General features: G+C 54.6%; 1 protein-coding gene across 1 annotated transcript in view; it reads right to left on the reverse strand.

The window, feature by feature from the left end:
• Positions 1 to 2,360: 2,360 nt before the first annotated feature.
• USP10 (ubiquitin specific peptidase 10) overlaps positions 2,361 to 19,487 on the reverse strand; it is a 53,298-nt gene continuing 36,171 nt past the window's right edge. The window contains exons 5-14 of the mRNA XM_058674371.1: positions 18,661 to 18,752; positions 18,159 to 18,268; positions 17,720 to 17,775; positions 17,479 to 17,582; positions 15,007 to 15,106; positions 14,125 to 14,299; positions 9,976 to 10,141; positions 7,870 to 8,014; positions 5,973 to 6,038; positions 2,361 to 3,357 (exon numbers count right to left, since the gene is read on the reverse strand). Of these exons, the coding sequence (XP_058530354.1) occupies positions 3,170 to 3,357; positions 5,973 to 6,038; positions 7,870 to 8,014; positions 9,976 to 10,141; positions 14,125 to 14,299; positions 15,007 to 15,106; positions 17,479 to 17,582; positions 17,720 to 17,775; positions 18,159 to 18,268; positions 18,661 to 18,752 (1,202 nt within the window). The 3' untranslated portion in view covers positions 2,361 to 3,169. The remainder of the gene's footprint in view (positions 3,358 to 5,972; positions 6,039 to 7,869; positions 8,015 to 9,975; positions 10,142 to 14,124; positions 14,300 to 15,006; positions 15,107 to 17,478; positions 17,583 to 17,719; positions 17,776 to 18,158; positions 18,269 to 18,660; positions 18,753 to 19,487) is intronic.

Consider the following 19,487-nt stretch of genomic DNA (forward strand, 5'->3'; position numbering starts at 1 on the left):
ATGGAGGAAGCTCCTGGCTCCAGATCAGCTCAGCTCCAGCCGTTGTGGCCACTTGGGGAATAAACTAGTAGATGGAATATCTTTCTCCTTCTCTGTAAACTTGCCTTCCCCCCAAAATAAAAATAAAATAAAAAAGCCCACTGACTCAGAAACTCAAGGGGGCCACTGTCTCCATGGGAGAAGCACAACTTATGTTTCTCAAGCTGGGGTACGTGAACACCTTCTGCCTGCCGGCATAGGCTGTTCTCACACACTGAGCCTTTCCCAAGGGACTTGCGCCTTTGTCATTTGTCACGGCCTCGGCACAAACCAGCTGATGCTGATACAAATACTACATATGCACTCTTCAATCAGCAAACGCAAAGAACTCAAAAGCTTCCCAGTCCGCTGGCTTCAGCAGGCGAGGGACCTCAGGCAACAGAAACTCACTCTGACTTCAAAGCCTGGGCTAAGTTACCTGCCACCTGCCCAATTGGCATCCCATAAAGGTACCTGTTCAAGTCCTAGCTGTTCCACTTCACACCCAGCTCCCTGCGAATGCACCTGGGACCTTTTACCCACAGGGGAAGCCTGTAAGAAACCCCTGGTTCTTGCTGTGACCACTTGGGGAGTGAAACAGCAGACGGAAGCTCTCTCGCCCTCCCTGCAACTCTGCCTTTGAGTACGGTGAGGGGTTGAACCCCTGAAGGTCGGGGTGAAGGAGCTTCAGCAGGACCACTCAGAGGTCCCAGACACAACAGCAAGACACAACAAGGCAGCAGGAGATACCAGCACTGCTTCAAGCCCAAAGAGTGGACAACACAGACGTCCACTCTCACCCAGGACCTGGGAAAGAGCGGGGTTTGCCAGACACCAAGTTTTGCATCCCTGGCCAGGCACTTCCCCCAGAGCCAAGCGCTGATAAGGCTAATCCAGTGCTTTCTATCCCATCCACAGACTTGTGTGGGTTCTGCCACAGCAAAGCAGATCCAACAAGCCCCGTCTCGGCTGTGAACGCAGTCTCTGGAGGCTGGCACCACAGGCGCCAGGGATGACGCAACTGTATAGCCCAGGGCTCCAGTGGGTGCTGTCAGCCCGTGGGGCCTTCCTAGGCCTGGAGGCCAGAAGGGTGTACCCCGGGCCGCCATGGCTCCAGTGTCCCTCATAAGGAGACAGAGATGAGTACTCGTTCTGCCTGGGGATGCAGGAGGTGGCAGCCGTCTGTAAGCCAGGACTGAGCCTTGTCTGCATGCCAAATCAATCCTGCAAGAAGGAAACCCTGCGCGTTAAGTCACCTTGCAGCTCCTCTTCTTGCCACAATGGGCCAATGACAGGGGCAACCACGCGTTGTGCCCAGCGTGAACTTTCACCTTCCTAATAAACACCACAGCTGCAAGAAGGGCGAGGAGAGGATCCTTGGCCGAGCAGGACAGGTGAAAGCCACGCCAGCCCAGGGGCAGTGGCCTTGGCACGGATGCAGCAGCGCACGCTCCAGGGGCTGGACAGACCCCCACGGCCCCAAGGCCTTAATTCACTTCTAACTCTGCTCAGAAGACTCAAAGGCACTGTCTTCACACCTGCATCACTTCAGGCATCTTCAGGCTTGACCACACACAGACCTGAGTCACCCAGAAGAGCTGGGGAATGTTTCTCACCAAGACCCAGATGGAAGTGACCCACACTGCGTCCAGCCTCCTGAAAAAGGGCATCCTAGACAGGGTCAGAGGCCCTGGTATCCACTTCATGCCTGACCAACACCAGTGACAGAGGACAAGCCATCAAATGCAGAAGGAACAGGGCCACAGGGCCACAGGGCCACGGGGCCACGGGGCCACAGTCGTTTGTCCACGGCAGGCTGGGGCACTGCCAAGGTGGACGCCTTCTCATCCCTGCACACCATGGCACCATCCAGCAGGGAGCTGGGCATGCAGGTCAGGCTGAGCCAACAGAGGCCATGGTAGCCATGGAGGCTATGTGGATGCCACAGTCAGCTCGGAGCCACAGAAGCCAAAGCTTGGAAAAGCAGTCCAGCCATGTGCAAACCAACCCTGCGCTTCCTAGCACACACCAGAGGTGTGCGCACACGGCCAGGCGCTGGGGGCCACAGGCATGCCTGTCTGCCCACTGCTGAGGCGCCTGCTGGGGAAGGCCTCCACACCGCCACCAGAGGGGCCCTACTGCCTCAGGGATGCTCAGCCTACACGGCTACTGGCCGCTTGGGGAGGACCGCTAGGACACAGAAAAGGCAGAAAAACACAAGCATGGGGGAAAACCCAAACCCAAACCCTTGTCCTGGCGGCTGCGGCCCAGAGCAGCACAGACCCCCAGGCCCATCAGCATTCGCTCGGTAGGCCCAGTCATGAAACACAGTGACGTGAGAACACCGTTGTGATTTTTATTGACGGGTGACAACTTCAGTGGCAGAGGTCACGGAACTGTGTACAGTAGGGACGCAGCGTTACGGAGACAGCAGGAGTGACGGAGCGGACGCGAGGGTGCCCATCACCATGAGTTTGCCCACTTTTCATACATGTACACAGAAGCAGGAATGCAACTGGAAACCTCTGAATGCAGCAGTTCAGTGACCCACCTACGCAGACTAACGTCGGAACCCAGACGGGGTCTGCAGGGAGTGCAGAAGCAGCTTCTTATCACACAGTTATTAAAACGTACTTTTCCTGTTAGGAGCCAGCAACTTCTTTTTGTTTGTCTTCTGAAGGAAGAACTATTTCTCCTCCGACAACTGGCTCATTTTTACCATTTATCAAAAACTAAAGGGTGAGGGGAGGAGAGTGTGATGGATTAAAAAATTTATTTTTTAAGGAAAGATAAAATTCATTTTCACAAATTTACAAGTGTTGCTGCTGGTGCAGGACTCACTATAAGCAATGAGACCAGGGGTCCAACGCCAGGGCCCCTTCTCTCAGGAATCAGCATTATTTTGGAAATATGGGTGTTCATGTGTATTCTGAAACCAAGCAGTCTGTTTGGACCAAATGATTCTGATTGGGAAGTCAAGTCAACACCAACTATGTTGCACAAACCCCGAGGCATCTCCCCTGCTTCCCAACCCAATCCTGCCGAAGGGAGTGGGAGTTTTCTTTAAAGAGCCACTAACGAGAGGCAGGCAGTTGGTGAGAACTGGTGTTCTACGAAGCGGGGCGTCGGTCACACACACAGCGAGCCCAGGCTAGAGCAGGTCCACACGGCGGTAGTACAGGAGGTAGGCCGTGCGCTCGGCGGCTGGCTTCACCACCTGGTACTGGTTTACCACCCTGACCACCTGGTCATCGATGCGCAGCCAGCCGTTGAGCCCGATCTGGAAGACGTCGGTGGTGTAATGACCGCCCGTCGCGCTGTTGCCATGATGGTAGACCACTGTAAGAGAGCACACGGACTGTTCAACGGCACCGTGTGACCCCTCCACACATGCACCACACGCTCACACCTTCCCCAGGTGGGTGGGAGACAAGACATGTGTGCACACCCTAACCACCTGAATACTTCGTGGTGAGGAGGCCCTGGGCTCCATCGCCTAAGGAAGGTTTCTATGTTCCTCACAACTCCACACAGCGAGCAACTGAGCCACAGGGCCCTGGACACACTCCCCACCCAGCCAGCCCGCTGCCAGGCCGTCCGTGCAGACTAGGGGGATCCAGGACAAAGATTACAACAGCACGTCTATAAACGACCCAAAGACTGAAATGTCACTGGAGGAGAAAGACACAGCAGCAAATTTTGTTGCAGCGACAGTGTTTCCACAGCGGGGTCCCGTGGCACCTCATGCAAGAGATGCCTCCGTGTACACACCCAGACACCGAGAGGAACTTGCAGACATGCCATCAGGCCTATCATTTCTTTTTTAAAAAATTCTCTTTTTCTGTAGCCATCTTATCACAGTAAAAAACTAACTAACTAAATAAGAAGGGGCTAGGTGTGATAGCCAAGGGCTAAATCCTCCCATATGAGCACCAGTTCATGTTCTGCTGTTCCACTTCACACCCAACTCCCTACTTTTCCTGCCTGTGGCCTGGGAAAGCAGTAGAGGACGGTCCAAAGCTATGGGACCCTGCAAGGAGCTGCTGGCTTCGGATTGGCTCTGGCCACTGCGGCCACTTGGGGAGAAGCACATGGAAAGTCCTTCTCTCTGTAAATCTGCCTTATCAATAAAAATAAATAAACCTTTAAAAACAAAACAAGATATAAAAAGACCCCACCTTCTATTTACTTTTGAAAAAAAAAAAATCTTATAATCCAAGCAAAAAGACCAAGTCAAAGGCCTCCAGCTCACACGACTGCTGCAGGCTACGCGGGTGGACAGGGTTGTAGAGTGTACCCATGCTCCAGGCAGAGTGCAGCTGCAGCAGGGCACAACTCCGGGGGTGGCCGTGTGGCCTGTAAGCCTGCCAGGTGACCCCCGTGCCAACAGGCCTCGTCGGCTGCAAGGCCCAAGGGCAGGGGCACAGGGGAGTTCTGAGTAGCTTCAGCTCCTGACAACGCCAGCAGCACGCATCTCCTGGGTCCTGAAGCACAGCCATCTTTAAAATGGCTTTCTCAGCGCAGGTGCTGGGGCACAGATTAACAGGGCCCAGTGCTTGGGCCCCAGCCACCCACGCTGAGAGAGCCTGATGGCGCTCCTGCCAGCTGGACAGAGCTCCTGCCAGCCCCAGCCTTGTGACAATTTAGGGAGTGAATCAGTGGACAGGAGATTTCTATGTCTCTCCCTGAATTTGCCTTTCAAATAAATAAACGTGTTTCTGTTCCTTGCATTTTACAGAGAATTCTACCCCTACCAGTAACCTTACTTCCCAGGTGAGAATGCAGAGAGGGCGCAGAGGAAGTGGGCATGTGCTCACAGCTGGCCCCATGCTGGACACCAGGACCAGCCTCCCACACACAGCCCCCCACCCCGTCCTTAACTAGCAACGCTCCAGGCAAGGCCCAGCGGCCCAGAGGCAAGGAGAGGGGGAAGAGCTGTGGAACAGCAGCCAAGTTCCGGGAGCAAAGTCTGAGAGAAGACAAGGCACCTTGCGGGATGGCCCACGGCCCTGAGCCACAGCTGGGCCAGAGCTCCTAAGGCCTCGGGAACAGGAAACTCCTGTGGCCTCCAGGCAGAGTGGCAGCTGAGCTCTGCTATTGTGCCTTTCTATAAAATAGGGATAGTCCTAAGCAATAAAGGGCTCATATTCAAAAACGTCACAAAAACTGCCCCAAAGACGCCTCCCACTGCAGCACGGCAGCCGTACCTGCCTGGTGCCCGCCTCAGGCTGTCAGCTGGGAGGCTGTGCTGACAGCTCTGCTCACCGGCCATGGCCTCCCTTCCGGGAGCCCTGTGTGGACTTCTCGGCTCCTGCTGTCAGCCTCAGCCCGGCCTGGCTGTCAAGGGAATGAATGTGGAGACTGAACCAGCCAGCAGGGAGCCCTTGCTTGCTCTCTCACCCTGCCTACCCAAGAAATGAACAAACACATTTTACAGCAGGATTCAGGGGCACTGAAGTCATAGCAGAGGTGGACAGTCGGGAAGACAAGACAAGAAAGAAGCCTGGTACTGTGGGACTCGGCCCAGTCGTAGGCGGTCAGGGCACCATCTGGTTTCCTGGAACTGTCCCGGGACCAAGTGGGGGCTGTCTGGCAGCCGAGGGGTTTATGTAGTCCACGCCACTTTCCCAAACACCCAGATGGCACCAGATGGCAGAGGACACGGGGACTCCCAGCTCGAATGCACTCTGTTCACCTGGCTGGGTGACCAGATACCACAGCAACACCATGGTCTTGTCACCCCTGGGTGGCCAGCACGCCAGTCTCCAGCTTGAAAACTTTGGGCGGGGGTGTGCCGAGCCCACCTCAGGGTCCAGTGCGGCTGCGTCCAGCCCCAAGCACTGGATTCTAGGCGAGAGGGAGATCCTGATGACTCAACGCCTCCTGAGGCCCCGGGCGACAGCCTTCAGCTGCACGGCAGTAATGAGGAAATAACACTGCACATGCTGACTTACCTGCAAACAGCCTGTAGGTTCTGTGGCATTTAAAACTCTTATTTTTAACTCCTGGAGAAAGCAGTTCTGAAAAACAAAATAGCAACAGTTCAAATTCAGAGAAACACTCGCAGGACAGCCAAAACAGCTCCAAGGCCCGACTCGGGGACGCGCCAGCAGACTGGGGACGCACACAACTCCACCCCGGTGTGGTGAGCGGCACACGGTGCACTGCGCAGGGGCGTTCAGGAGCAAGGACGGGCCAAGAGGAACAACACATCCACCAAAGCCACCCTGGGAAACCCAAGGGGCTCTGTGCTAGGACCTTCTACATATCAGCGGGTGGGGATCCTAAGACAAGACGCCAGGACCCTCTGGGGAACACCACCAGCCCAGAGGGCAGGGCTGGTGGAGGCGCTGGCCAGGCTGTGTTCAGGCAGACAAAACATGCTGGGGGGTGGTGCCTGGCAAGGACAGATTCCCGCCCTCCCTGGTCCTCAAAGGGGCACAGAACCCCTCCGCCAAGGAAGGAGGCCCAGCAGGAAGACTGGACAGAGCTTCTCCAAGTGACAAAACGTGTCACGAAAACAGCATTTAAAATTTCCAGGAACCTTTCCAACGTCTGTGCATTCATTGGGCAGCAGAGAGCGCGCCCCTACACCTGTCCATCCCCCGAGTGCCCTACGGCCAGGACTGGGCTGGAATGAATGAAGCCAGGAAACAGAAGCTCTATCTGGTCTTCCCAACATGAGGTAAGGAATCTAATCACTTGAGCGGCTTGCCTTCAGCTCTGTAGGAACAGGCTCAGGAGCCAGAGCAGGGAATCAAACCCAGGCCCAGAAACTCTGTCAAGTGCTGCTGGGTAGAATCCTGTCTGCAGAACACATCCCTAAGGCCCAAGGTCACAGGTGCAATGCTGGGCAGGGAAGGACACAGCAAGGGGCCTCCTGCCCCGCTGACCCTTCTCCCCGACACAGCAGGCAGAGCAGACGGCCCCTCACACAGGCACCCCGACATTCTGCTTACAGCCTCTACTGCACTACCCTCCCAGTCAGGCTCTACTGAAGTCCACCCCACGTTCCACAATTCTGCAGCTGTTTCTCCTTCCAGCTGCGCTTCCACGAGAGCTCTAACCTGGAGCTCTAGGAAACTGCTTGCCAATGTGCCACCACCGCTGAGTGCCAGATCACCTGGCCAGAGTCTAGGACTGGAAATGCCACACACACACATATGTGGTAGCCAGGGGTCAGCAAGTCTCTAAGACACTGACAGTTCATCTGACCAATCCTGTCAAACAGGTGTTAGCATCTGTTGTAAGGAAAACCCCCGCAGCCTATGCAGGCCTACAGTGCTGGCATGCAGTGGGCCGAGCTGCCACCTGCGACACCCAAGCCCTTCATCTGAGCGCCTGTTGTGGGTTCTGGCTGTGCTGCTCCTCTGCATCTTGCCGGCGCACCTGGGAAGCAGCAGGTCACAGCTAGGTACTTGTTCCCTGCTGCCCTGGTGGGAGAGGAGGACGGCTCCTGGCTAGAGCCTGGTTCTGCTTAGCTCTGGCGGCATCTAAGGGGTGCACCAACAAACGCAAGGCAACGAAACAGCAACACCCCATGTCTCTCTCCCACTCCCTGCCACAGTAAGTCAATCTTCTAAATCACACACATATCTTGGGGGAAAAACTTTAAAAAGTGTAAAAACTCTTTCCATAAAGATGCTCTTTTGATGAACAGAGCCTGTTCTGATAATCTACGAAGATGACAGGGCTGTGTCATTATTGCCATGTTCATGAGAATTTTAGTGTAAAGATCTATTAAAAAGTCAATACTTTTTTTCCAAGCAAGGCTCGACACTGCACGGCGACAACGGCAGCTGGCGCGCTGGCAGGGCAGCCACCACCCCCAGTCCCCGAGGCTCCCGTTACCTTTACTGATCTCCAGGTCCACAGGGTAGTCAATGTTCTTGATAAGTTTCTGGCACCCACCCGTCTTCTCGTACACAAATCGCTTCAGGTGCAGCACCAGCACAGGAGGGAGCTTTTCCAGGGTCACCCTCCGACTGATCTCAACCTAAGACACAAACACAGCATCTCAGCAGACACCAGGCTGCTGCCCCTCAGCCCCTCCTGCACCCCAAAACACAACCGAGGAGCTCAGGCCTGATGCCGAGGAAGGACCGGAGCTCCTCCCTGTGCGGGGCTGACACTGCTGTCGGCAGGCAGCTTTCTCGCACAGATGTTCTCGACAGCTCCAGGCTGCCCCTCCAAGCATCATCCCTCAGCGCCGCGCCAAGCCAAGAAACAGCCTGCAGTTGCCAGACTATACCACGGAAGCGCCGCAAAGCAACAGCAGGAAAGATGCTGGCTAGTTAAACCAACACCAGGCCAACAGCAGGAGAGGGATGTGCTGGGCGTTAGGCTTTCCAAAGACGAATGCAGTTGCTCTCACCGGCTGCTGTCATCAACATCCAGCCCCGCGGCCAACTTCCCACCCGTGTGACATGGCACACACATACGTGACCCCCAGCCCCCGCGGCCAACACTTCTCCCTCCACTCCTACTCACACCAGCAACCACCCCGGAGTGAAGCACAGCACGATCAGCTCCACACCCTCACTGCAACTAAGCCATCTCTAGGATGCCTTGTGGCACTTCAAGATCTAGGATTTGACTTTAAATTTCAGCCATTCACGAAATGGCTAATGCAATATGTGTGAGTGTGTATTTTGGGTTTCCAGTCAGACACAGCAGGTACTCCTATGGTCATGTTCTCTCACAAGCTTTCCTTCTCGTTCAGACTTAAAAGTACAGTAAAATTAAACCCAGGATTTAGCAAATAAATGTGAGAAAAGTCACATTAAACACACGTTACTTACTTCCTATACATTATGTCAGCAGCTCTCCTCACACACTGCTTTCCAAGTGCCCCAGGTCTCGTGGTGTGTACACACACACACACACACACACACACACACTGCCCTGCTATCCAGGGGAAGTCACAGCCCTCCCAGTGCTCTGACTGCTCGCCACCACCTGCACCTGACTTAGGCCTGCCCTACTCCAATCCCTGCCAACTCTGAATGGAACTATAGCAAGGGCCCAAAGGGAGAGACCCAGAGGCACCAAGGAGGGACCTGGTGCAGGCAACTTGCCTCTCCAAGCTGCAGGGAGGAAGTCCACGGACAGACACTGCCCAGCGAAGCCCCACCTCCTGACTCCTCTCCGCTTGCTCACTTAGGCCAGGGCCAGGTTTCTGCCTTGAGCTCCGACCACTTTTATTGTTTAAACAAAATCACCCATGAGCTGCAAGTCAGAAAACCATGGAGGATCGTGGTAGACACTGCAGAACCCGAGAGTCAGGCTCAGTGTCCAGGGCCCAGACGGCACAGCCACAGCCAGAGGTACATGTGCCTAGGCTGAGAGTGGCCACGGGTCTTCCAGGCTGGGCTGTTCTCTTTCTCCCTGGAGCCACCACACACTTCCCACAGCAACAGGAACTGCTCCCAAGAACCCGCATGTGTGCACCTCCCCCAGGCATTCACTGCCAACAGTACGACATGCAATAGAGAAGACACTTGCTCCTGAAGAGAGAGGTACCGAGCAGCACTCCAGGCCAGCCGGGGAATGCTGCAGCCTGACTGCCGCCAAGGACACCCGCCACCAGGTCTGCGAGGAAGAGAGCCTTGCTCCTGAGAAATCGGGGAGTGACAGGTGTCAGCAACGCCCTTAAAGGTCTTTAATCACACACAAAACTGCTGTGCTTAGAACCTCTGTTCATGTCCTTACTAATCTAGTAAGAACTGTGCCTGTTCCACACAGTGCAGAGGCTGTGATGCCGCACGTAGATTGCCAGAAGTTTACGGGCAGCTGAGGACACAGAGACACGGCTGGGAGCATCCATTTCCACCGTTTTAAAAACACTCAGTCCACGAGCTCAGCAGCTGTGGGAACACAGCCCAGAACCCAACAGCACGGCCTCCCATCAGAGCTCGGTGCTCAGCAGCCTGGGGTCGGGACGAGCGGGCACTGTACCTCCTGCCTGGTCTTGGTGGTGTAACCCTGCACTGACTCCCTCGCCACCAAGCTCTCCAGCGCGTCCTGGACCGTGCGGATCCTGTCGGACTGGATATCCAGCTGCAGCGTGAAGAACGGCTGTAGAGTGGCGGACTCTTTGGAGCTCTGCTGGTAGACCACAGACCTGCAAAGTGAGAGAAAGCAAAGTTGAAAAGAGCCTTCCTTGGTACCAAGGCAGAGGAAGGAAGACAGAACAAATTGGTCAACCACCCCAGCCAAGCGTTGACAGCAAATATCTGGGTGAACAGAGACTAAGGTGGACTATATCAGCCAGTGGACCTTGGAAGGATTTCCTCATTCTTGGAGTGGCAAGACTGACAGCAATTCCTAACTATACAAGCCACCTATGCAGAACCCTGGGACCCTGGGGTGACATCGGGTGGCCGCTCCCCTTCTTCGGGTGCTGAGGCGGTCGGGAGGCTACCACACAGCTTCTCCCCTTAGCTCTCTCTTTCCCCCAGGTACAGGAAGAAGAAAAACAAAATTTGGAAACAACGGTCTCATCCACTTTCCCCCACTCTTTGACCCTTCCCACCCTAATCGACTATGTAAAAATATCGAAAATTTAAAAATTAAAAAAAAAAAGAAAGAAAACTCAAAAGACCATTCCTTGCCATTTTCTCTCAAGATTAGCCAACACAGGAACAAACACCGAAAGATTATTTATCTTCATTCTCAGAAAACCAGAGAACACAGAAGTCAACAATTCCTGAATTTAAAATAATTCTGCCAGACTCCACTGCCTTCATATTTCTAGCAACTAAATCTACTGAGTGATAAATTCCCCAGCCCACGTGTTCTGGAAAAATAACAAATTCACCTTCCAACTGCACTAAGTAATCAATGTGCCCTCTGATCTGAGCCTTACGAAGCTGGTCCACCCCATTTTCTTTAAGAACCCCAAGCTGATCTAACAAACAGGAAATCTCGACAACCAGCAGAATTTTAATGGCATTTTCCCCTTCAAAAAAATGAAAAGTGTGTGTACAATAAAAAAACCCTTGACATTCCAGCCAAGGCTTCAGCCTTTCCAAGCAGGGTGCCAATCCAACTGTGCTTGCCTAGCCGCCCGAGCACTTCATTTTCCCCAGGATTTTCATACTGGCGGCTGAGCGCTCACTTCTCTCGTTCAGCCTGGGAATGAGATGGCCGTTGGCAGCGAGGGGCCTGGGTGGAGAGGGCTCCGCGGAGACCGTCAGGACCACACGGCCAGCACCTGTGCCCAGGTGCAGCTGAGCCTGTCCACGGCCCCTCAAGTGTAAAGACCTGGGGGCTGCCAGGTCCCACAATTCCCAAAAGTCACAGTGGAAAAGTCAGCAGCAAAAGCTGAAAAGAAATCAAGTGCTCCTCTTGTCCCGAAGGCATCAAAAACAAAACGCAAACAGAACTGACTGGAAAGTGGAATCTTGGAAGAAAACCTTCCCACGGGTCTGACAGAAGCTCCACGCGGGGTACTCAGCAGGAGATGAGAAGGGCCCCCTGACTGCACTGCCATTCTTCCAAAGGAAACCCCGCCAACCTCTTCAACACAAGCAGCTCCGAGGCCGAGACCGGAGCCCCGGCAGGGGCTGCCCCGCCAACCAGCGCCTCTGCTCCTTTGTGCTGCTTGTCCGTGACTCAGCCGCGCCATCTGCAAACCTCTCCAGCTGTCTGCAGCTGTGAGCTCCCCCCGCGAGGGTCCCATGGGCCCAGGGAGCAGGATCCCTACACAGCCGCTCACCCTCCAGACCTCTGCCAACCCCGCCCACATGACATGCCCAGGAAGCACACCTCATGAGCCTGTCACACTGGTAGTCTCTGGGGACTGAGCCCACGGCCGCACACAGACAAGAGACCCGCCGTTAGGCTGGCACAGCCACATGGAGGCCAGAGCGCCCCGGACACCCACACTGAGCTCGGGCTCCCGGCGTGGGCCTGGCCCAGACATGGCCGTTGCGGCACTTGGGGAGTTAAGTCAGGCAGATGGGAGCTGTGTCTCTTTGCCCCCTCCCAATCCTCCAAAAATGAACTTGCACAATTCCTGACACATGCTGTGCACGAAGGCCGAGAAGCCCGTGCACGCGGAGCACAGCACTTCTGAGTCCTGGGAAGAGGCGCTCCTAGCACTGTCCATACTGGACAGGGACTGGAGGACGCCGCGCTCAAGGAGATAAGCCCACACCAAGAACAAGCTGCTCCTCACAGGCCCAGGGCCACTCACAGGGACACTGGCATCCACCAGTGCCTGTTAAGAGTTTATGGCAAAGGGAAAATATCAACTTGACCTTTGCCTCAGTTAAGAGCCCATTTTTTTACAGTCCACGCTATAGACTAGTGGCTAAATGCTTGCCTTGCATGCGCCAGGATCCCATATGGGCATCGGTTCATGTCCCAGCTGGTGGCCTGGGAAAGCAGTGGAAGATGGCCCAAAGCCTTGGGACCCTCCAGGCCAAAGCAGAAGACCCAGGGGAGGCTCCTGGCTTCGGATCGGCTCAGCTCCAGCCACGGCAGTTACTCGGGGAGTGAGCCAGCAAACAGATCTTTCTGTCTCTCCTCTCTGTAAATCTCACTTTCCAGTAAAAATAAGTAAACCTTAAAAAAAAAAAAAAAAACTAAAAAGAAGAAATAAAAATGAAAAAAACAAAAACAAAAAAAGGATCTAAAAAGAGCCATTTCTTAAAAACACGGTGTGCCAATGCCTCCCAACCCCCCACTTAGAGACAAGGAGCTAAAACCCACTGTTGCATCAAGATCAACAGTTAGTAACCACAAGGCTAATTAGCAAGCAAGATACGAGCTTACTTGTCCTGACTAACTGTCAAAGGGGATGTGGATTTTTGCTTTAAATTGGAGCAAAAAAAGCTAATTTGGGTAAGATAGCACCTTGGGTTACCAAGTAAGCTGCAGCCTGCTTACAAAGTGTCTACAAATCAAGATTCTTAGGAAGGGTCCCTGCTTCCAGGGAGGAGACCACAATGGGGCTCCTGGCTCCTGGTGTTGGCTGGACAGTCATTTAGGAATTCAGTCAACAGGTGGAAGATCTTTACCTCTTCCATCCTGTCACTGTGCCTTTCAAACAACTTTTTTTTAAGATTTATTTCATTTTTATTGCAAAGTCAGACACACAGAGAGGAGGAGAGACAGCGAGGAAGGTCTTCCGTCTGATGGTTCACTCCCCAAGCAGCTGCAACGGCCAGAGCTGAGTCAGTCCAAAGCCAGGAGCCAGGAGCTTCCTCTGGGTCTCCCACGTGGGTGCAGGATCCCAAGGCTTTGGGCTGTCCTCCACTGCTTTCCCAGGCCACAGGGAGAGAGCTGGATGGGAAGTGGGGCGCCGGGCTCAGAACCAGCGCCCATGAGGGATCCTAGCGCGTTCAAGGTGAGGACTTCAGCTGCTAGGCCACCACGCCGGGCCCAACAAACAAATCTTTAAAAAAAAAATCCAATACTTAGACAGAAATTGGGACTAGAACTACAGTGCTGGTATACCATATGGGCACCAGTTTGGAGTTCCAGCTACTCCACTTCACATCCATCTCCCTGCTTTATGTGCCTGGAAAACCAGAGAAGAGTTCAAATCCTGGACCCCGACAGACGTGAGGATGCAGAAGCTCCTGGCTCTGAAGCGGTTCAGCTCCAGCCACTGCAGACATCGGGGAAGTGAACCAGCAGATCCTCCCTCTCTCCCTCTCTCCAACTTTGCCTTTCAAATCAATCGTGAGTCTTAAACAAACCAAAATAACAACAAAACCCAGAAATCCCTCAAGTGGGGTTTGGGAAGAGAGCCGGGAGCCACAGGACACGAACAGAAGGTAGCCACCCTCGGGAGGCACCAGGCAGCCAGGAGCCTGGACTTGGGCTATGCGTGTGTCACCGTCACTCCCACACGTGTGAGCGTGCACACACAGGCTGGCTGCTCGGCTGGCTGCAGTGACCCTCGTACGACCCTTCAAGCAGATATATGGATTTCTTTAAACAACAAGCAGTTCAATGGCTGCTTTTCTGTCACTCCACAGAAGGCTGCTGTCCTGGAGAGAGCACTGTAGCCTTGAAAGCAGCCCAGGGGCAAGGGAGGTCAGGAGAAGCCCAGGAGGTCAGGACACCAGCCGCACGTTCCCATGGGGTACACACCTGATGTGGCCCCCAAAGATGCCCGTGATGGGGGTCTGCACGAAGTCAGCTTGGCGGGTGACGGACGTCTTGTTCCTGGGGCCCACTTGTTCCCACTCCTCCTCACTCCCTTCGCCTTCGTCCTCCTGCTCCTGGTTCACAGGATGGCTTCTGGGCCCATTGGGAACGGCCAGTTCTGAAAGGCAGGGTCTGCTTAAGCCTCTATTCACATCAAGAAGCATGCAAGACAAAAATAAACAGGAAATCTGTGTGGCTTCACAGAAACCAGGATGCAGCTGTTGATGGCAACTTCCCGGGTATCTGCCTGTACCAGCACGAGATGCCCTCCAAGAAACAGTGGGAGTGCCTGCAAGACGGGCCTTAAGGTGTGACCTAGTGTGACCTCAGCGCGTGTCCTCACAGTATGGCCTCACGATGTGCCCGACAGTCTGACCTCAGGGTATACATTCATGATGTGACTTCATGGTGTGGCCTCAGTAGTGTGACCTATGCTACGCCCTACAGGCTGGCCTCAGGGTGACCTACGGCATGATCTCATGATGTGACAGTGTGACCTACAGTGTAGCCTCATGGTGTACCCTCACAGTGTGACCTACGTGTGCCCTTATGGCGTGGTTCTCTTGTGCCAGGAGGAATCCTTGTCCTCAGACCACATGCTCTACCATGGAAGGGTTTAATTTGGGATCATCTGAGGAAAACACATACATGCTTGGCGTGTTCAGGTGTAACTACGTAAGTGCTGTGTGACAGGCAGTGGGCAGGCAACCAGTGCCACTCTATGGAGTGACGATGGAGGGGCACGCCCTGACGAACAAGCGCGGGGCGTGTGTGAAAGACACCCCCAGGCAGAGGGCCCAGGCGCTGCAGCCCAGGACAACTTACTCTCGCTGTGCGCCGCCAGGAGCTTCTTCAGGCTCAGCATCTCCTCGTGCAGCCCATTCAGGATGAAGCCCAGGTACTCCTCAGCATCCTCCTGCCGGCCCTGTGGGAGCGCGGATGGACATACTAGGTCAGCCACGTCTGCCCACAGCCTGCAGGACACACTGCTCCTGCACCTTCAACCCATGCCCTCACTGGAAGCTTTACATAACCACGTGGGAAGGATCCCACGAGCCGGCTGAGTTTCCTCTGGAGAGCTGAGATCCTGGGACAGGGCAGAAGGCATAAATGCAAGGAACACTTCTCTCCGCGCGGGGAGCGAGCCCCACTTCCATCTTAGTTCTGCTTGTTACCAGTTCCAACACTTCCCACAATAACTACACTATTTAAACACTGAAAAAAACAATATTAAAGGCTGGTGTGGCATGGCCACAGAGGGCGAGTTTAAGTCCTGGCTACTGTGCTTCCAACTCAGATGCCTGCCAACATGCCTGCAAAGGCAGCCAGGTGATGGCTCCCGTGTTGGGCCATGCCAGTGCCAGGCTCTTGCAGCCATTTAGGAAGGGAACCAACAGACAAAGGACCTGTCTCTCCTTTCATAGAAATAATTAGCCAGCTAATGGAAATAAATGTCTCTTGCTTGGTTAAGAGAATTAGAAGACCAAGAACCGGCAGTGTGGGGTCACCTCCCTGCACAACCCAGAGGTCACCACCCCACGGTGCTGTAAAGCCACAGCCCACTCGCTTCCCTCTGCCTCTCGGACGGCAGGCTCCTTTGGGGAAGCACTCACTTCAAACCCAGTGATTCAGGCCAGTGTCACGGTGTAGCAGCTTCCCACCTGCTAGTCCAAGTTCCAACCCAGTTCTTAACACGCCTGGCAAAGTGGCAGATACCGGCCTGCACATGTGAGCTCTGGCCACCTACAAGGGTCCCCAGCTTTGGCTTGTCCCAGCCCTAGCCATGGTGGTCTTTTGAGGAGTGAACCAGCAGATGAGATATTTCTGTCTCTCCCTCTGTCACACTCTTCCTTTCCAATGAATAAACTGGTAAAACAATGACGCAGCGTTTTCTACGTACACACTCGGCAGAGCTGTGCACGGATTAGTCACGCGCGTTTCACAATCCTGCCCTGGCCTTGTCTGCGTCTGTTCTGTCTCGGGCAGTGCGTCTCGCCACTCCTCAGAGCAGAACTGCCTGCTCTGGGGATCTGGGAATTCCCAGCTGCCCAGGCCAGGGCTTGCTGCCCTCTCTATCCGCGACTGCAAGCAAGGCGAGACGGCTGCCCAGCTCTCTCTGGGAAGGCCTCCATCTGGATACATGGAGTTCAGGAGGGCTGCTGTCACCCCCCAAGAACTCTGAGGGACTGTGCCTAGCCCGTGTGCAAGCCTGTGGCTAACACTGAAGGCCAGTTTTCCTTCTGGGAGCAAGGCAGAAGCAGCAAGAACCTGGTCCCAACAAAACCCAGGGCACTAAGCTGTGACAGGCAGCCCTGACAGATGACACACGTGGTAGGCATTATGGCACAGCGGCAAAAGCCACCACCTTGTGACACTGGCGCCCTGTATAAGCACTGTTTGTGTTCTGGCTGTTCCATTTCTGATCTGGCTCCCTGCTAACAGCCTGGGAGAAGCAGAAGAGCGTGGCCCAAGGGTCCTGGCATCAGCCTAGCTTACTTAGCCTGGCTAGTGCAGCCACTTAGGAAGTGAGCCAGCCACAGGAAAATCTGTGTCTGCCGCCCCCCGTCAAATCAATAAACCTTTAAAAAAAAAGTAGACAGCATGCAGGCTATGGCAAGTGCCCGTGTGGCTCCCCCCGCCAAGCACGGTGGCCAGAGGCTCCAGGCCTGCCCCGCCCCTGGCCTGCCGCGGCTCATTTCTCTCATGCTTCTCCCATCAGCCCCTTAGCCCAGCACTCAGTGGCAGGAGCAGAGCTGCAGAGGCTTGTCACTCCCTGCACTGGCCACTCCCTCTTCAAGCCTGGCTCAGGGGACAGAGCACTCTCTGAGGGAGTCCCCAGAACCATCCCCTCAGCACCAGGTAAGCAGTTCCACCCAGGAGGAGCGTATAGCTTCACTGAGCAGCCCCGGGCACCCCTGAGACCAGGCCTCCTTGTTCCACGCTGCCAAGCAAACGCTAGGGAGCTCAAGGGCGCTGGAGAGCTCTAGTGGAGGCCGGGGTGTGACAAGGACAGAACTGTCCTGAGGATCCCCGTCCTTTCAGGCCTCACACACTCTACTGACCTGAGAGGCCGGAGAGCACAGTGGTCAAGGGCCTGCCGCAAGCGCCACTCTGCGCGACAAGGAGACGATGAACACTCACTCCAGCCCTGACTCAGCACTCCCCACAGCACGTGGCACTCACACAAAATGCCCTCAGCCAGCCCTGGGCAGGAGGGCCCTGGCCACCCCGGCACCCCCTCCTCCTGCACACCCTGCTGTGGCCACCGCGGCAGCAGCCCCGCCTGCGCTCTCCGACCTTTCCAGACAGGCTGGACTTGAGCACGGTGAGGAGTCGGTAGATGTAGGTGGGCTCGAAGGCAGCGCCGGGGCGGAGATCCCGCATGACCTTCTCCCCAGGAGCTGCAAAGGAAACGGACAGGGGCTCAGCAAGAGGGAATCAGAGCACAGAAGCCAGGCCACCAGAGCCCTGCTCCCCACCACGCAGGGCTGCCGCCCCGGGCACCAGCTCCACCACCCCCAGCGCGCACTGGCCTCACCTTGCCGGGGCTTTGGAGGTACTGGCATGTTGGTAAACTCGTTCATCAGCCGAACACTGAACATGGGAAAGACACTAAGTAGTGCATTTTATAAAAGACAGACTGACGACAAAGAACGTCTATCCGCAGGAGCACAGCAGACTTTAAGCAACCAATGCTGTAATAGCTACTGCATTTTCAAATCTTTTCTATATAATTTTTTATATATTCTAGTGATATTTTAAGCAAACACTGAAATATTTTCCACTAAATCTGAAGAATACAAATAAATAATGCTCTAATTCCATTTACAATTAACTGCCATACAAAATCATAGCTGGCACATCAATAATAATAATAATAATAATAATAATAAACGCCAGAATTCATTCACAGCGGGATCAGAAGCATCCCTAAGCCACTGAAGGCCCATGGCAAAGAAACCCCGCCCTCTACTTACAAGCTGTCTATCATGGGGGTGGACGTGCAGGGTCTCTGTGCCTTCGAGTACAGGGGAATGGACTTCATCAGGTGGTACATTGGGGGGCAAGCGACCAGGGCCTGCAGCGTCTGAGTGCCGGTGTAAGGAAGCGTGAAGGAGACAGAACCGACATACCACATGTCCCCAAGACACACGCCACAGAGCAGTCTGCATGTGACGTGGGAAGCACAAGCCCAACTCCCCAGGAGAGCTACCAGGGCCATCCGTCCACAGAAAGGACCTACCAGTCAGGAACTCGACTCCGTCACACAACCAGGTCAGCGCAACACAGCCTGTGCTGTGAGTGGGCACCACCCAGTCACCTGACATCACTGTTGTGAGAACAAAACCTGCTGTGCCTGATACACACACGTCAACAAATCCTCTTTCAGGGGGTGGGAAAAGCTGGGGTCAGGAATGAAGGGAAGGAACCAGGGAATGAGCCAGCAGGTGGCCTAGTGCTCAGCACCGGGAAGGATACAGCGTTGATGTAGCACCAGTTTCCTTTATTGATCAGCCCACGAGGTTGCAGCGACACTGGTTTATGGATCAGGGTTACATTCTCCAGCAACTCTGAAAGAATGAAGAAGCATATTTGCGAAGTTAGCGCCACTGAATTCCCAGGCTCCCCTCACCGCAGTGTTAACAGCCCCCACTGAAACAAGGCTCCACTCATCGTGACATCACTCACCTGTGGCAGCTGTGATATTCAGGAACTCCAAGTCTTTTTCATGTTAATATTTCTCCAAACACACAAGTTTAAAAACGAAGCATCAGTACCAGAGAACGTGCGCAGTGTCTCATGGACAAGGTCCCTCAGACGGGAGGTACACAGGGCTGACCAGTGGATCCTGCAGCTCCTCCCAACCAATGTGGTGCCCAACTGGCCACAGAGTGCTTGCCCAGGAGGCGGGGACGCTCCTCTGGGGACAGCCGTCCATGGTACATGGCACGGCCACTGTTGCACGTGCGTGCCCTAATCTCACGTGCTATTTGCCAAGAAGCTGCTACTCATGTGCCCCAGCCAACAGCAGCCCTCCGTCGCCACTCTCCACAGCTGTGAGCACTGTCTTCCCAGACTGACTCCACACCCCATGACAAGTCCCAGGACACACCTGGTGTGCTTCTTCAACCGCCAACAGTTAGCAGTCAAGACATAACCCTCAGCACAATGAGGAATGCCACCACCATCCTTGCACCAGCAAGCACACTGAGACTTCGCTAAGCTTAGCTAACCAGCCACGATCACAGAGGCACCAGGCAGAGGCCCAGCACGCAGCCTCCCTTACTTTCAGATCACACAGAGAG

This window comes from Ochotona princeps, chromosome 16 (genome assembly GCF_030435755.1).
Source record: "Ochotona princeps isolate mOchPri1 chromosome 16, mOchPri1.hap1, whole genome shotgun sequence".
NCBI lineage: Eukaryota > Metazoa > Chordata > Mammalia > Lagomorpha > Ochotonidae > Ochotona > Ochotona princeps.